The following is a 14,614-nucleotide window of genomic DNA, read 5'->3' as shown; positions in this document are numbered from 1 at the left end:
AACATCTAACGAGGTTGCAAGTTGGGCAAGTTGGAACAAGTCATTCATAAGGGTACTGAGCGTGAACATGAGAAACAGGACAGGCAAGAGGACAATGACACAGCGCTTTCTTCCAACTAAAATTTATTCAAAAGGTGCACACGTCTATGTGTATATATATATATATATATATATATATATATATATATACACACACACACACACACACACACACACACCACACACACACACACACACAGACGAAAAGAATTTAACAAAAAAGAAAAAACGCGGAAGTGAAAAAAACAAAAAAACAATTAAGTGCCAGATTAGGAAAAGAATATTACATCAGCCACATGTAGTACGACTACCCTCATCCCTATGTCGTGCCAGAAATTAAAGTTCCTTATCGGAAAGGCGCAACGATGGCATGCTCATGCATGCGTCACCGGACCGTGTGATCTCCTCCACCTCCATGATTTCCCTCACCCTTTAATCCATACTATGTGCGAGGACACAGTTCACGACAGGCTCTTGGAGTCTGCCGTGAACGACAGGCTCTGTGATGGCTTATTATGCACACCTTCCTTCACAAAAGGGCTCTTCCTCTGTAGTGTCAAAAACACATAAAGTGGTACGTAGTTCTTGACTAGAAGAGCCATATTGTGCATAAAGTCTCATGATTAAAAAGGGTTACAAGATACTGGTTCGTTGGTTTAGTGGCTTATTTTCTGTCTCTAACTTTTTCTGCTTGTGAACTGGCCATCTTTCTGTCATATCTGCAGTTCTTTGGGCCATGGTTACATTTAAGCTCATGTAGTCTCCATACTTCGTTCCTTGGTATATTTTACAAAGCTGAAGTGTGAGAGGGTTCCACGGCTCATGGTCAGATACAGTCAAAGCTTGCTTAAAGGGTTCTCAAGTAAGAGGTCTGGTAGTTGGGCAATTACAGCCTGCTGGTAAGCACAGCTTGAGGAACACGAAACGTGTGGACAGAAAAGTGCGGCTTAAAATTATACATATTGTGTATGCTTTGCATTTCTTTAAAAATTTGTTTTTGCGCAGTTCAACAACAAGCGGCAGTACTTCATGAAGGTTACAACAGGCAGCTAGGAGACAGAGGGGTCCTGTTCCGGATGAAGAATATCAGCAAGTGGGAACAGATGAAGTACAGGTGGGATTTCAACAAGTACTAACCTTATTAAGCCCACATGGATGACGAATGGCATACTAGAAATAAATATTATTACCTCCACTGTTGCATTCTCTTTTGTCCAGTGAAACTTGATACATTTCTAGTGCCAAAGGTTGCAAGAACCAAATAGCAGAAATTTGCGAGCTGCAATGGATGAGCATGGCGGCAAGCAAAAACATAGTTTCAAAAAAATTGGATTTGAGGAAGTTATGCACATCACTGTTGGGGTGCTGGTCCTCATTCGTTATCAACTTGCACGACTTGTGCATTTTACTGTACTGCAGTTGGTAAGCCAGGATGTGTTCCCAATAGGCTTGTGCGAATAGTAAATTTCAGGTCCGAAGCGAATTTGAAGCGAATAGTGATTTGGTCGAAGCGAATTTCGACGCGAATTCGAATAGTTTATATCACATATTATAAAGAAAAATGAGCATATCTGTCATGACCCAACTAACCAGCGAAATATTTTTAAAGTTGAAAAAAGACATATGTCATTCTTTTTGGTTCAAAGGGAAGTGGAAGCAACTTTGAGTAGTAGCAGGATTTGACTTTTGGTACAGTGCAAGTGACAACCTGTAAAATATGTTACGTTGTCAAATTTAGTATACTTAGAGCATATAAGTCGGTATAACAAGCTTTTAAACTTAAAAAATGATGACTTGATGTGAGGGTAATTTCAAAATCCCGCATAATTAAAAAGATTTCTGCAGCCCCGTATTCTGCAATGTAAATTTGAGTGGATAACTTGACGCGGCGGTCAGTACCAGCCCGGTTAATTCGAAAACTTTGGGTGCCATGTGCCAATTCCCTATCCCGTTTTAGCCGCAAATCCGCAGAAACTATGGCCCTTAGGAGCCACAAGGCAATGCGATGCAGCGATACGAATGGGTGACAAGTGAAGCATCCCAGCCTCGCTGCTGCCAGCGCAAGAAAAAAAAAAAAAAAGGTGGTCTCGTGGGCATCTGAAATGTGCGCCTGCGGAAAAGACGTGCTTCACTGCAACACAGCGGTGACTCGCGGGCAGCATGACGCATGCTTCTCTCAACGTGCCATTCTTGCTGGGAAAATATAGAAATTAATAAAGGGCGGTCTGACGGAATTCGCGATGTATGCGAACCTCCGATTGGCGGTTGTTCCGGCAATTTGCGCACTTGCACTGCTGACGGAGTACTTGCCTGCAACGCCTACTTCGAAAACTTCAATGATGATCTTTTTCCACCCAATCACATCATGATGCGCTTGCGCTGCAAGGAGCAGGTGACATGCTGCCTGCGTGTCACCACTGTGTTGCAGTGAAGCACGTCTTTTTTTTTTTCCCGCAGATGCGCATTTTAGTTGACCGTTTCTCCCCCCCCCCCCCCTTTTTTTAGGGGCGAAGCTCCTTAAGGCGGCACCCGTTCGTCCCTCGTAGTCGTAGTGCGTAACCAGTCTTACGCTTTGACCTCCAAGGTGGTGCCGGTGGGAGATTTTTCCTGTGCGTTGTTGAACAATAAAAAATTCGCAGCGTGCGCATTAACTAAAAGCCGAATTCTTCTGTCTCTCATTCCCCATTAGCAGCCATTGGCATGTTCCAGTAGGAAACGTTAGTAGAAGTAGAAGTGTAAGTGTTAGCTAAAAACCGACTTCTTCTGTCTCTCATTCCCATTAGCAGCCATTGTTTGCCTCCAAGGTAGTGCCTGGTGAGATTTCTCCTGTGCGTGATTAAACAATAAAAATTTTGTTCAAAACGCCGTTGATTGATGAAATAAACCAACGAAAGACGCCAGATGTTTTGTAAAAGCAAAACGAAAGAACGCCAGATGTTTCTAAAGCAAACGAAAAGACGCCAGCTGCTTAACGAAAGACGCCAGATGTTTCTAAAGCAATGGTTTTCTAAACAATGAAAATTCACAGCTTACATGAAAATTAAAGTGAGCTGCAAGTCGTCATAACTCATCGAACCTTTAGTATAAACGCGCCCGATCTCACGTCGGTGATGAGTTGGGCAGAATTCACGGGAAGATTCACGGTTTACCGATGAACCCGCAGCTTCGCCCACTCATCATCATTCACTCCGTGGATATGTGCGATTTTTTTTTTCTTGGCTGGCAGCAGCGAGGCCCACCGTTTCCCCGGTTTAGCGGCAAAAATTGGGGCGATTGCTGGAAACATAACCGTAGCCGCAAACTAGCAGGCACAGCAAACGACCACCTCTGATTACTTCCAGTAATTCAAAGTTTCTTGCATCCCGCTTTTTGTATGTTTGGGTAATTCGAAAACCCGCTTAACTAGATTTTTCACAGTCCCAGTGACTTTGAATTAACGATGTTTTACTGTATGTTCATTTAACCTTGAAGTGGGGCTTCGCGGCAGTGCGGATTTCTCCTGGAAAGGTGTATTCACGGTATAGCACACCTCCACTGCAGCGAAACCACCTTTACAGGGGTTACATCCTGTTTATACATGTCTATTCGTTAATTTCGAATGCTTCGAAATTTCCTAGAATTTAAATTCGTTTCGAAGCGAATTGGAATACTGTAATATTCGTTAGAATATTCGAAGTGCTCGAATATTCGCACAAGCCTAGTTCCCAACAATGTTCTAGCTCCAAATTCATGCTTACTACGCTCAATCACACCTTGTAGAAATTGCAACAAAGAGTGCACGTGGTCAGGCGTTCTCCAATTACCTTAGTTGCACGATGCCTTTACATTTACATAACCGCACAAATGTGAATAGATAGCCGCATTATATACTTGCAATGGCCAGAGTAATAAACTTATTGAATAGCTACTGTACTGTGCTCCCCAAAGAAATCTCTCATAGGTGTTCGAAAGCCTCCGGGGCAATTTACAACTACAGCAGAATTGAAACTTGTGAACCAAATGGCCATCGCTGCAGCCAAGAGCATGCTCAATCATGGCTCACAGCTTTAGCAGTTTTATCAAGACAAATGTTTAAAATGCGAGTTGGGTTTTGCTTTGTGCAAACATGCATTAAACATTCATTGTAATTTCTTCAGGGGAAGGCCGGTTGCCTAGCCAGCTTCAGCTTCATGTAGTGAACAACAAAACTGCGCCTTCCACTTTGCACTGCAGATAAAACTCTTGAACCTTGAACAATGTGCAGTTGAAAGCTGCATCTGTTAATGTGCTGTTAGCACAGATTTTTCTTCTTTTTCTTTTTACATAACATTAAGGAAAATGGCATAATCATATAACCAACATTGTATAAATTTTTGGGGCATTTAAAGTAAACATTACATTCGGTTATTTCAGACAAGTGGTCATGTCCATATTACCAGATGTGCAAGCATACGTGTATGCAACAGGATAAACCGTCTCATTTGAGTTTCTATATACATAAGAATTTCTATGCACACTTGACAAGGAAAACTGTCGATCCATCTGTGAGTCACGTAAGACGATCATCGATATTGATAAGTAAGTCTTCTACACTAGGAAATTTCTTCTCGCTTGGCAATGTGCACAAAGTTTGATGAGCTACAATTCGCAGTTGCTTTATTCTTGTCTTTATCATTCCTGCACATTATCTTCTTTTCCCGATTAGCATCGTCAGCCTACTTTAACGTCCAGTGCAGGACGAAGGCCTCTCCCAGTCATCTCCAATTCACCCTGCCTTTTGAGAGTCCATTCTATTTTTATGCCTGCATATTTTCTCATTTTGTTACTGCACCTAATGTTTTGTCGTTATCGGCTACGCTCCCCATACTTTTTTGACCATTCCATCACTATAGCTGGCCATCGGAGCGCTTCTCTCCAAGACAAAAGAAAACCAAAAAGGGAATGTTCTTATGGACTGTTTTGTTCATCCACTGTGTTATCTTTTCTATATATGTACATTCTACAGCAAAAGCTTACAGGACGTTGGCTGCCACAACATATGCGAATTTTTCCTCTATTGGTGCATAATGCTTCTCATCTGTACAAGACAAAGCAAGAATATCTTCCTCGAACATTTCACGTCCTGCAGATCTTTGCCGTTGGGTGTACAATCACATTAGTAGAAGGGGGCATACTGTCTGAATGCTTTTAAATCACGTTGTCATCCTTTATTGAACGATATCAACATATCCCTTTCGGCCCTGGCGTCCTCAATTGAGGACACCCCACAAAATCTTGCCTAGCACCTCGGAAACGAAACCAAAACTGCTAATTCTTGAGGAAGTGTTTCTTCAATGATCCCCACTGCAATTAACATCATCATTGTGGTATTTCTGCGGAGTTCGGAGCCACAAAAAAGAAGCTTGACAGAAGTCATGGGTGACGTCGAGGCGGGTAGGCTGAGGCGGGTAAGCGCAGTTTTCTGGACGAAGTCCCGCAGTTGTTTCAAGGACTTCCACACTGCCAATACGACGTCGGTTCAGATTTTGCATACTCGAATGAGTAGCAGGAAAAAAGAAGTCATTTTTCTCATTTCACGACCACTGAGCCCTGATGACCTAACTTGAAGCCACGCTTGCAAATCCATAAATACTTACACCACAGGCTAAACTTTTTGTGTGTGGTCTTCTGAGGTCCTAATTATCAGCAAAACATGTACAAAAAACTTCTCCGACAAAAATGAAAATTCCACGGCCTAAAGGGATATAGTGTGTGGAATATATGGCAACACAACTGACAGTTTCCAATTTTGCCAACTGGTAACAGAAAGTTCCAACATTATTTTTCTGCCTATCGTTCAAACGTGTTGCTACTCTCAATTTTTCACTATGGGGCAAAGCAGTAAGAAACAAGAATTTATGCACTGCCTACTTAGTCACAAAGGTGACATTGACTTTAAAAGTGCAATACTGCAATCTCTCTTTGATACTCAAGAATGATAGGTAGACATAACCCTGTGGAAATATTAATCGTGATAATGTACAGCAGTTCTTGCATTGCCAGCTAAAGGATCAAACCTGTTTCCAAAAGACCAGCTGACCTAAACTTACAGGTATGTTGCACGTATGCCTTGTTTTAATGCTTCAAAATACATGATTAGTGTCAAGTGTCCTTCAAGCAGTCCATTCTGGTCCAAGCTGCCCAGCTGAATGCTGTGCTAATATGTGCTTGAAGCAAAAAATGACACACACACGCACAAAGTTTTGGTAATGATAAATCGAGCCAAGGATTTTTAATTTTTAAAAATATAGAACATTGCAAAAAAGATACAATCTGTACAACAAAAAACAGTAGCAGACCTGAGCGCACAACAACCCACTTGTGTCCCCTTGTGCGCATTGGCTCCGCAGCAAGAAAGGAGCTTCAGAAACAAAAAATTTGCACAAAGTCCATAACAAACATAACTTATTCAGCCCTCTCTCTCCTCCATAAGTATAAACAGTGTTGACTATATACAAGCATTGTTAGTTACACCCCGATTATAGCGTCTGTGTGTTCACTCCAGCATGTCTATGAAAAATAACTGACAGTTGCTTCTGCGGATATTTTTTTTCTTTTGCCCCTCCTGCTGCCGAGGTTGGCAGCCTCACAAAATAATTTCTCCAAGAATAGACATTACGATCAGTTGCATCCGGTCAACAGCCGGATTCAGTTCCCATAGACAGCATTCTCACTGCGTGCCTTCACCTGCTGAAGGCGCTTTCTATGCCCCAGACAGCAATTCTTCGGGGGGAGGATCTTGCTGGGAAAGGGGTCAAAAAGGGGGGGTCGTGAAATCAGACACTCTTGTATGCAGGGGAGGTGGTGGAAGGCAGTCTCGAGGCAAGAGAGAGAGAGAGAGAGGAGACAAAAAAAGTAAGCCGCGCGAAATAAATTAGGGGTCAACAGACGCACGCTACTCGATAGGTGCCAGAGGGCGCGTAGAAGCCGACAGACGAGGAACAGGCATTACGACGTCCCAGTGAAACACAACTGGGAAAAAACTACGTACGAGAGGACAGCCAGGAGAACCATGTGCGATCCCTGGGGATGAAAAAGGCAAAACAAACAAGGAAAATCACAGCATCACTCAAGAGGCCAACATGAACCAAAAAAGACAGCTCCGTAACACTCAAGTACACAAAGACAACTATAGGGGACACGGGAGTCCTAACAGCACGTCGACGGCATCCCAAGGATGAAGGTGCACGGAGGGAGGGAGTGACCTTCCTCCGTGCGGGAAAAAACACATCACAAGAGCCCAGCTTGTCCCAAGAATCGACCTCCCTTAAGAGACGGGGGGAGGGAACGCGAGGCAGTGTGGCAGCTGCCCCAGCTGGCGAACGCTACAGAAGCCGTGAGCCACTTGCACACCAGGGACGAAAAGGGAAAGGGGAATAAGGGGTGCCTGCCAGGGGCACTGCTGGTTCCCAAGCATCCTATACTGCACGGGAGCTCGATTGTCTAGCCGGAAGCAGAAGGAAGCAAGCATGCATGCAAGCTCAGTCTTCAACCGCGACTCTCCTGAGCAGTTCTGACACACTGGGCCTCTGTAATCTCCAAAATATGTCTCGGCAAAAATATTAGCGAATCTCGTAGTTTGTCTTTAGTAGTTTGAAATAGACAACCACTCTATTTATCGTCCAGGCACTTGCAGTTGTCGCATAGTTTGTGCTCCAAATGTCGCTGCTGATATTCACTTGGCCTAAGCAAGTCAAATGCCATTATCAAGTCTTTACAGCATGGCCTTCAAACGATTGACTGCTGCAGTTTGATATCCCAAATCAATGTTTAGGCCAGAAGATGGTGGCTAGGCCGGGACATGTGAATTAAATCTGACCATCGGGGTTTTTTAATGTCTGCCATAATATAGAGTGTACAAGTGTTTTTTGCATTTTGCTTGCATTAGCATGTGCATGCTTTAGCTCGGAGTCTAAACCTCAGTAGAGCCTTCAGAAGGTCCTTAACATTAGCCAAATAAGCAATTAGTGGTTCAGCACTTCCATGTGCTCTTGTGTAATGAACACTGCCACCAGCTGGCACCAGTCCATGTTCAGCACTTTCACACGTAGCAAATTTCCTGGTAGTCCCTACTCAAATTTTGGCTGCACATCGCAATTTCCAAGTGTAACCTACACAATATAGTTGCCTCTGCTGAAGCTTGCTCTTGGCATTTGACCTGCATTTGCCATAACAGTAGTGTCTCTTGTTTTCTGCACAGCAATCTTCTATACTATATTATGAGCTGCATGCAAAGATATCTTTTGTGTTTGTGCATTTCGTTACAGTGACTGAGTGCGAGAAAAATAAGTTGCGTTCAACAGCTGCCAACAGCCAGAGTGCTGCAGAGTGTGCCTCGAGTCACTGCCACATTCAAAGAGCTGCGAAGGTGGGAAGGCTCAGCTCGTCGCTGCCACTGGCTTGCCACCTTTCAGAGCCTTCACTAGGTTGAGAGTCGGCAACTGGTGCAATGCCATGAAGACGCGCAGGACAGTTGGGATCGGTAATGGGAATGGTTATGTTTTAATAATCGTGGCAGTGGCAAAGACGCTGGCAGCTCTGTATGGCAGAAAAGAGAGGAGAAGAGCTACGATTACTGGACGGAAACCCAAGCGTGGTTGGTAGCGAGAGGATCCCTGCTTTCTTCTTTTTTTTTTCCAAAGCAGCAACCGAGGAATAATACCTTCCATTCTTTTTTTTTTTTTTTTACTTGAGCTTGAGGATACCCGTTCGTATTCCACGGTTGCAACATTTCCATCTCAGCCTTAGCACCATAGGTCTCGGCAGAAAAATAAAGGCCGTCTATATTTGGTCAAGGCACAGAATTTCACTGCCCCTTTTTTTGCCCGCAGAGTGCTGCACGGTCTAACCTCGCAACGTTGTCTGGTCACGCATCCACAATGTCGGCCTTTTTGTCGTCCCTTTCCTCAGATACTTTCATCCTGCTCGAATGACTCTCTATAAGCAAAGAAACCAAAAAGTTGGCACTGCCAGCTTTTGACGAGATGTGTTCAGCAAGGAAACGTCAGCTACAATGAGGTCACCAGAGACAGCCTGTCCACACACAAGAAACGCCGCATCCACCAGTCACTCACTGTACAGGGGACATGAAATGGCAGGCGGTATTTACACATCCTTCTTCACCCTGAACACTCACTCCAAATCGTTCGTACGATAGAGTGCTACGTTGTCAGAAGCAAATAAGATGAAGCTAAGGTTTGCATGCTCAAGGAACAACAAGGGAGAAGCAAGGTGCGACACCTTGCAGCGAGGAAGGAAGTAACTGCTTGGAAACCAGCAATGCTCCACGGCAGACATATTCTTGGCTCACTAATGAAATGAGGCATCCATGGTTAGCGACATATATCTATGGTACATCAATATACTTATGGATACCAAGTTCCTTTTTTTTCCGTTTCTAGAAAGGCGCTTCCACACATTATCCAGGGGAGCCCTAAAAACACAACTCTGGTATCTACCCCTGTGTGCCCGCAACAAAAGCATTCAGCACTGTACCACTTGACAGCAATAAATATCCCATAGAGAGCAGGACCCTGCTAGACGGCAGTGCACGCCGCCCAAACCCCAAACCGCTCGGCCACTGTGCTCATACGCCTCACGCGTCCCCATGGCCTCGTTATGGGGAAACAAGGGGAAGCAACAAAAAAGAGTGCAGAACGGCTCCAATGGTCAGTGCAGAGATCGTGATGTTCGTACGACAGTCAGGTACACGGGTCTGTAGCAGACAGGAAATAAATGTTGCAGCTCAGCCCTGCTAAAAGCGTAGCGGGCAAGCGTCGAGCCAAGGTGCATGCTTGCTGGCGTGATTCCAATGGGATGATTTGGGATTTGCTGCTCCCCTTGTTTCCCCAAGTGCGCGACAGAAACGGCCATCCATTGCGTGCCCAGCCGGGCAGCGAACAGTGTGCGTAGTGTGCACGTGACACCTGGGTGGCCCATAATGCAGCCAAGGCAGAGAATGGGCTGCGCCCGACGTTTCGTGCCTTGGCAGCAGCGGCACTTGTGTGAGCACACAAGTGCCAAGGCAGCGACACATAATGAGAGAAATGCAATTTGCTCCGCGCCCACTCGAAAAGATGAACAGAAGGAAAAGGAAAGTAAAAGCAAGTTCAAGTAATCAAGCACTCTTATAACATGTCCAAGATAAACATGCCTTCACACTGCACCTGGTTAGTCTCATCTGATCGTGACAGCAAGAAATAACAAAAGGCACTCAAACAATAATAATAAAAAAAAGAAGGAATCAAGCAGCACCGCCTGCAAATATGCTATGTGTCTCACTCGTGCCACTGATTCTTCGCCAGTATTTTTTTTTTTCTATGCTCCCAGGTGTTTCCTCTTGCTTGATATATTGGCTTCTCTTACATCCACTGAGATTCGGAAGTGAAGGCAGAGGGTCGGGACAACCCGCTGCCACAAGTTCCTCGTGGGTATTCCACATAATAGTCTGTGCACGTCCAACAACCACACACTACAAGCACAGACAAGCACAGATGTACACACAAGGTTGACGCTCGATGTTTTGCCGTAGGTCCACTGGTTTCGTTGCCGGCAACGTCCCAAGTTGAAGCAGTCATGGTTAATGCATTTGCAGTCCATTTTTTTTTTGTCCATTTTTCTTTGCTTTGCTGCTACCTGCCAGGTGGTTTTGTGAAACACTGAGATCGTAAACCGCTCTGAATCCAAAAGAAGAAGAAAAAAAAATGTTGTGGCGGTCTGGTGGTGGGCTGCTCAGTCCTTCTTTCCCTCGCTGCTGGCATCTTTTCCTTCTGTTCTTGGGGTGCTCCACACCCCCTTCCAAATCACCGGTACCAAGCGAGCACTAAAAGATGCCATTGTCCCCCATTTCGGTCGACTGTGCCTAGCGTTACACATCGCTATGTACATGCACCCAATGTAATAACACATAGAAACAAAAAAACACCCTTGAAAAAAAAAAGCAAACCAGGCAATAAAAAAAATAAGGACAAAGAAAAGAACAATGCCCTTGCCGTATGGAAGGGGAAGATATTTGTACAATTGTCAAAGTTTGTGCGTTTATCTCACTCACAGCCACCTCTCTGCAGAGAGAGAGCGAGGCATCCCTGCCACTGCAAGCGACCACAGCTGCCCTGGCCTTCGTGGCGCTGCCACTGTCGTCTGCCCAGAGGCGGGAAGGGATGGGGAAGGAAAAAGCGGCAAACCACGCTTTGCTGGCATCACAGGGGCCCTCTCGCACGGTCGCTGGCTGCGCAGATTACCGAGTTACACACTAACCCAAGAGGAGCAGGACAAACCTTTCTCAAACTATGTTAAGGCACTTGACTGTGGGTTCAACAGTAGGTAGTGGTGGTACTACACGCTATCAAACGCAACCATGCAGCCAGAGAGGCAAGCACTAAGGGGGGTGGTGGTGGCAGTGCACATCACGCATGCCCTCTGCAACAGTCCCCTTTTCGCCACGCCATGGACCATTACAACATGCATGCACTGCAGCTTTCAAACAATGGCTTTCACCACACGTAGCTAAACCTGCCAGAAATGGCGCGAGAGGGCCCGCTGCGAGCTCCGGTCGTTATCATTTGCCCATTTCCTTCACCAGCGCTCCTCCCCGCAACACTCGAGAATGCCCTTCTGGAGCTGTTAGTCACTGCAACAAAAACGTACACTAAACAGCGAAGCCTGGAAGTTCTTAAAAAAAAAACTATGATAAAAAGGAAAGAGCTGCTGGCCAGATCAACAGGATCTGATTCCCAGCTTACAACTACAATCAGGCTCTGCAATCCGCGTGATGCCTTCGCAGTGTGCCAAGTCTGGACAGAAGCCGCAGTCACCCCGATGTAACCCCTGTAGTCGGTCAAGCACACAGATTGGGCATCACGTTGTCCACACTGTCAGCCATGCTATCCCCTTTTGTGGCATGTAACGTAAATAGTTCTTGCAACAGCATTCATGAACCTGTTCTTATTATCAGTGAAGAAGCATTTTGATCTTACCACGACAATAGAACTGCACTGGCAGTATAAGGAAGCCAGTATAATCACCGGTAATTTCACGAAAGCTCTAAAGAAACCCAGTAAGCTAAGGAAAGCACAATAGAGCAAGCAAGTGATGGGCTTTTACAAGCCAACCCACAGTTTGACTATGAGTGATGCTGAATTTAGATGGTTGGGTAGGATCTGCTGTAAGTTAAACATCAGATGTTCTTTAATATGTATCAGAACCTCAGTATACAAAGCACTATCAGGAGCAATAAAGAAAGAGAAATAAGAAAATGTGTAAAATAGAGAAAGATAAAATTATGTCCCGAATCAATTACTGTCTTAAAATTACTGTCCATAGGGAATTCATTCAGGACCTCAAATAATGAATAAAAATTAAATCCTGGGGTTTTTACTTGCCCAAACCACAATTTAATTATGAGGCATGCCATTGTGGGGGGACCCTCGAATAATTTCAACAACCCGGGATTCTTCAGCCTACACCATAATCTAAGTGTGTGGGTGTTTTGGCATTTCATTCCCATGGAAATGTGGCTGCTGTGGCCGCAAATCGAACCCGCGCCCTCGTGGCTTTCTTAATGAGGTGGTTGCCAGTGACAAAATGAAATGAGCAAAGTGAAGTAACAAGCAACCATTCCCCTCAAGAACCTTCCAATATACTAATGATCAATACACTATAGATAATTCTTTGTTGCATGAAAAGCAAGGAGATCAATCTGCATCAGCAGAAAAGAATGTTGGAATAAAGCATCGTAGCAATTAAATCATCTTTTTCTTTTGATAACGATGAGAGGTAGCCTTCTAAGAAGTGCACACACACGATTGGTGATAAAATGAAGATGCGCTCGCGCTCACGGGGCTTATTTCACCGAGTCGTTTCAAAACGTGACCTGAAGCTGGCCTGTTGCAGCTGCTGGCCCACACTCGGCGCACAAAGGTGCAGCAAGCATGGCTGACGGCGTGGAAAGCAGAACATTGGCCAAAGCCCCTTTTCCAATAGCGTTGGCAATGAGACGTATGACGCCTATACATTGTGGCAGTGCCAGAAGATGGGCCACTTGCAGGCAGTCCACAGCAGAGCCCAGTACAGTCACCCCTCCCCCCACCACTACTACTCTTGGATGTCCCAAATCTCGGCCAGGAACGGTGGCAGCTTCTTGTTCTGCACCTTGAGCGAGAAGCACATCTCAGGCAGTTCATGTTGCCCAAGGTACGCAGCTCTGTCAAGATGGACAGCAGTCGAGCAAAGTAGTTCTTGCCCGGGGGCCGGTGGTTCTCCGAGTACATGCGCAGCGTCTCAATGTAGTACTCCTGAATGCGCTCCACCTTGCATGGGTCCACCAGCGCTGGCCGCTCTGCAGTGCAATCAATCAAGCCACTATTCACTCCAAAGTGCTACAGTTTGGAAATGGATGCTAGGGGGAAGATGCTGCGACTATCAGCAGCTTGACTAGGTCCTAGCAACTATGATCAGGTGTACAAAGACATGGAGTATAAAGGCAAAGCATGGACTGGAGCCAAGAGTGTAATATTTTACAAAGTACTGCTGTGATCACACAATAGTGAGCACATGTAATGATTTTCGTAAAATCGACAAGCGTGACAAAGCTATCATCTAGATGCAAAGGACTGTGGAACAAAACAGTAACAAAATCAGCAGTATTAGCGGTTAAGCTTCTGCAATCTCTTGTTCCCACCAAACAAACACCATCAGTAAACTTAGCTCAGTGTAATGCTACTACGAGTAATTGCATTACAATGACATTGTATTCTTATCCACGGCAACTGCAGAGACCTGAGAGTGACATCACTACGCAAGCGTGCGCCACTGGCCAGACAGCAGTTGTGTGGAACTGAAGTTGAGACAATCATTGTCTAACAATGTGTTGCAATAGAGTGAACCCAGTAGGTTTTTTGCACAGAATAAGAAATAACAGAGTCTATGCCTCGGTTTGCAAAGCATTAAACACTAGTAACGCATCATGTAGATGAACATGCAGTAGCTTATCGTAATTCCTGCCCCATTTTTTCTTCAGCCCAAAAATTTTTTGACACATGATAGCTCCGTAGCCACAGATACGCAAATACAGAAAAGGCTGCTGCCTAGTCCTGATAATGTTTTAAGATAGAATTAGGAACCCGATGCCTGTCCAATATGCGCAGAGGAGGCAAGTGGAACCATTTCCACTTACGCTGCCCCCATTTGTCAACCTCACTTCCCCTGTAATCCTTCCAAGTTTAATTCACAGTGTTCGAATAGAACGACAAGGAGACACTGCTGCTCCTCACCAGAGAAGATGACAATGGCCGTGAGGAGTGCATATTCAGCATTGTCCACTCGCAGCTGACACATCTTGCGGCAAAAACGAAACAGGGCATCCGCTGAATCACCCACACTGGCACTGCGGTAGTTGTCCCTAGTGTACGGCTGGTTGTTGGCAAACACGATAGAATCCGTCTTCACATCATACTTTCGGGCACCTCTCAGCATCATCACCTCACTGGAGCAAGCCTGCAAGCAACAAAGGTGAAGTGAATGAGTGATTTTCAGGTGCCCTGTCACATGGGTTCGCTCG

The 14,614-nt window shown here is 45.1% G+C and overlaps 2 protein-coding genes across 4 annotated transcripts in view; one reads left to right on the top strand and one right to left on the bottom strand.

Moving 5' to 3' along the window:
• LOC119387237 (NADH dehydrogenase [ubiquinone] 1 alpha subcomplex subunit 10, mitochondrial) overlaps positions 1-1,234 on the top strand; it is a 37,151-nt gene extending 35,917 nt beyond the window's left edge. For all 3 annotated transcript variants that reach the window (XM_049413451.1, XM_049413452.1, XM_037654564.2), the window contains one exon: positions 1,045-1,234. In XM_049413451.1, coding sequence (XP_049269408.1) covers positions 1,045-1,092 — 48 coding nt within the window. In that variant the 3' untranslated portion in view covers positions 1,093-1,234. The remainder of the gene's footprint in view (positions 1-1,044) is intronic.
• An 11,757-nt stretch (positions 1,235-12,991) lies between these two features.
• LOC119387236 (ecdysone receptor-like) overlaps positions 12,992-14,614 on the bottom strand; it is a 183,508-nt gene continuing 181,885 nt past the window's right edge. Inside the window, 2 exon segments of the mRNA XM_049413449.1 lie at positions 12,992-13,230; positions 13,233-13,393. Of these exon segments, the coding sequence (XP_049269406.1) occupies positions 13,150-13,230; positions 13,233-13,393 (242 nt within the window). The 3' untranslated portion in view covers positions 12,992-13,149.

The sequence above is a fragment of the Rhipicephalus sanguineus genome, chromosome 3 (assembly GCF_013339695.2).
Source record: "Rhipicephalus sanguineus isolate Rsan-2018 chromosome 3, BIME_Rsan_1.4, whole genome shotgun sequence".
Classification (NCBI taxonomy): Eukaryota; Metazoa; Arthropoda; class Arachnida; order Ixodida; family Ixodidae; genus Rhipicephalus; species Rhipicephalus sanguineus.
Note: the sequence above shows the minus strand (reverse complement) of the source record. Positions and strands in the feature narration are given on the sequence as shown.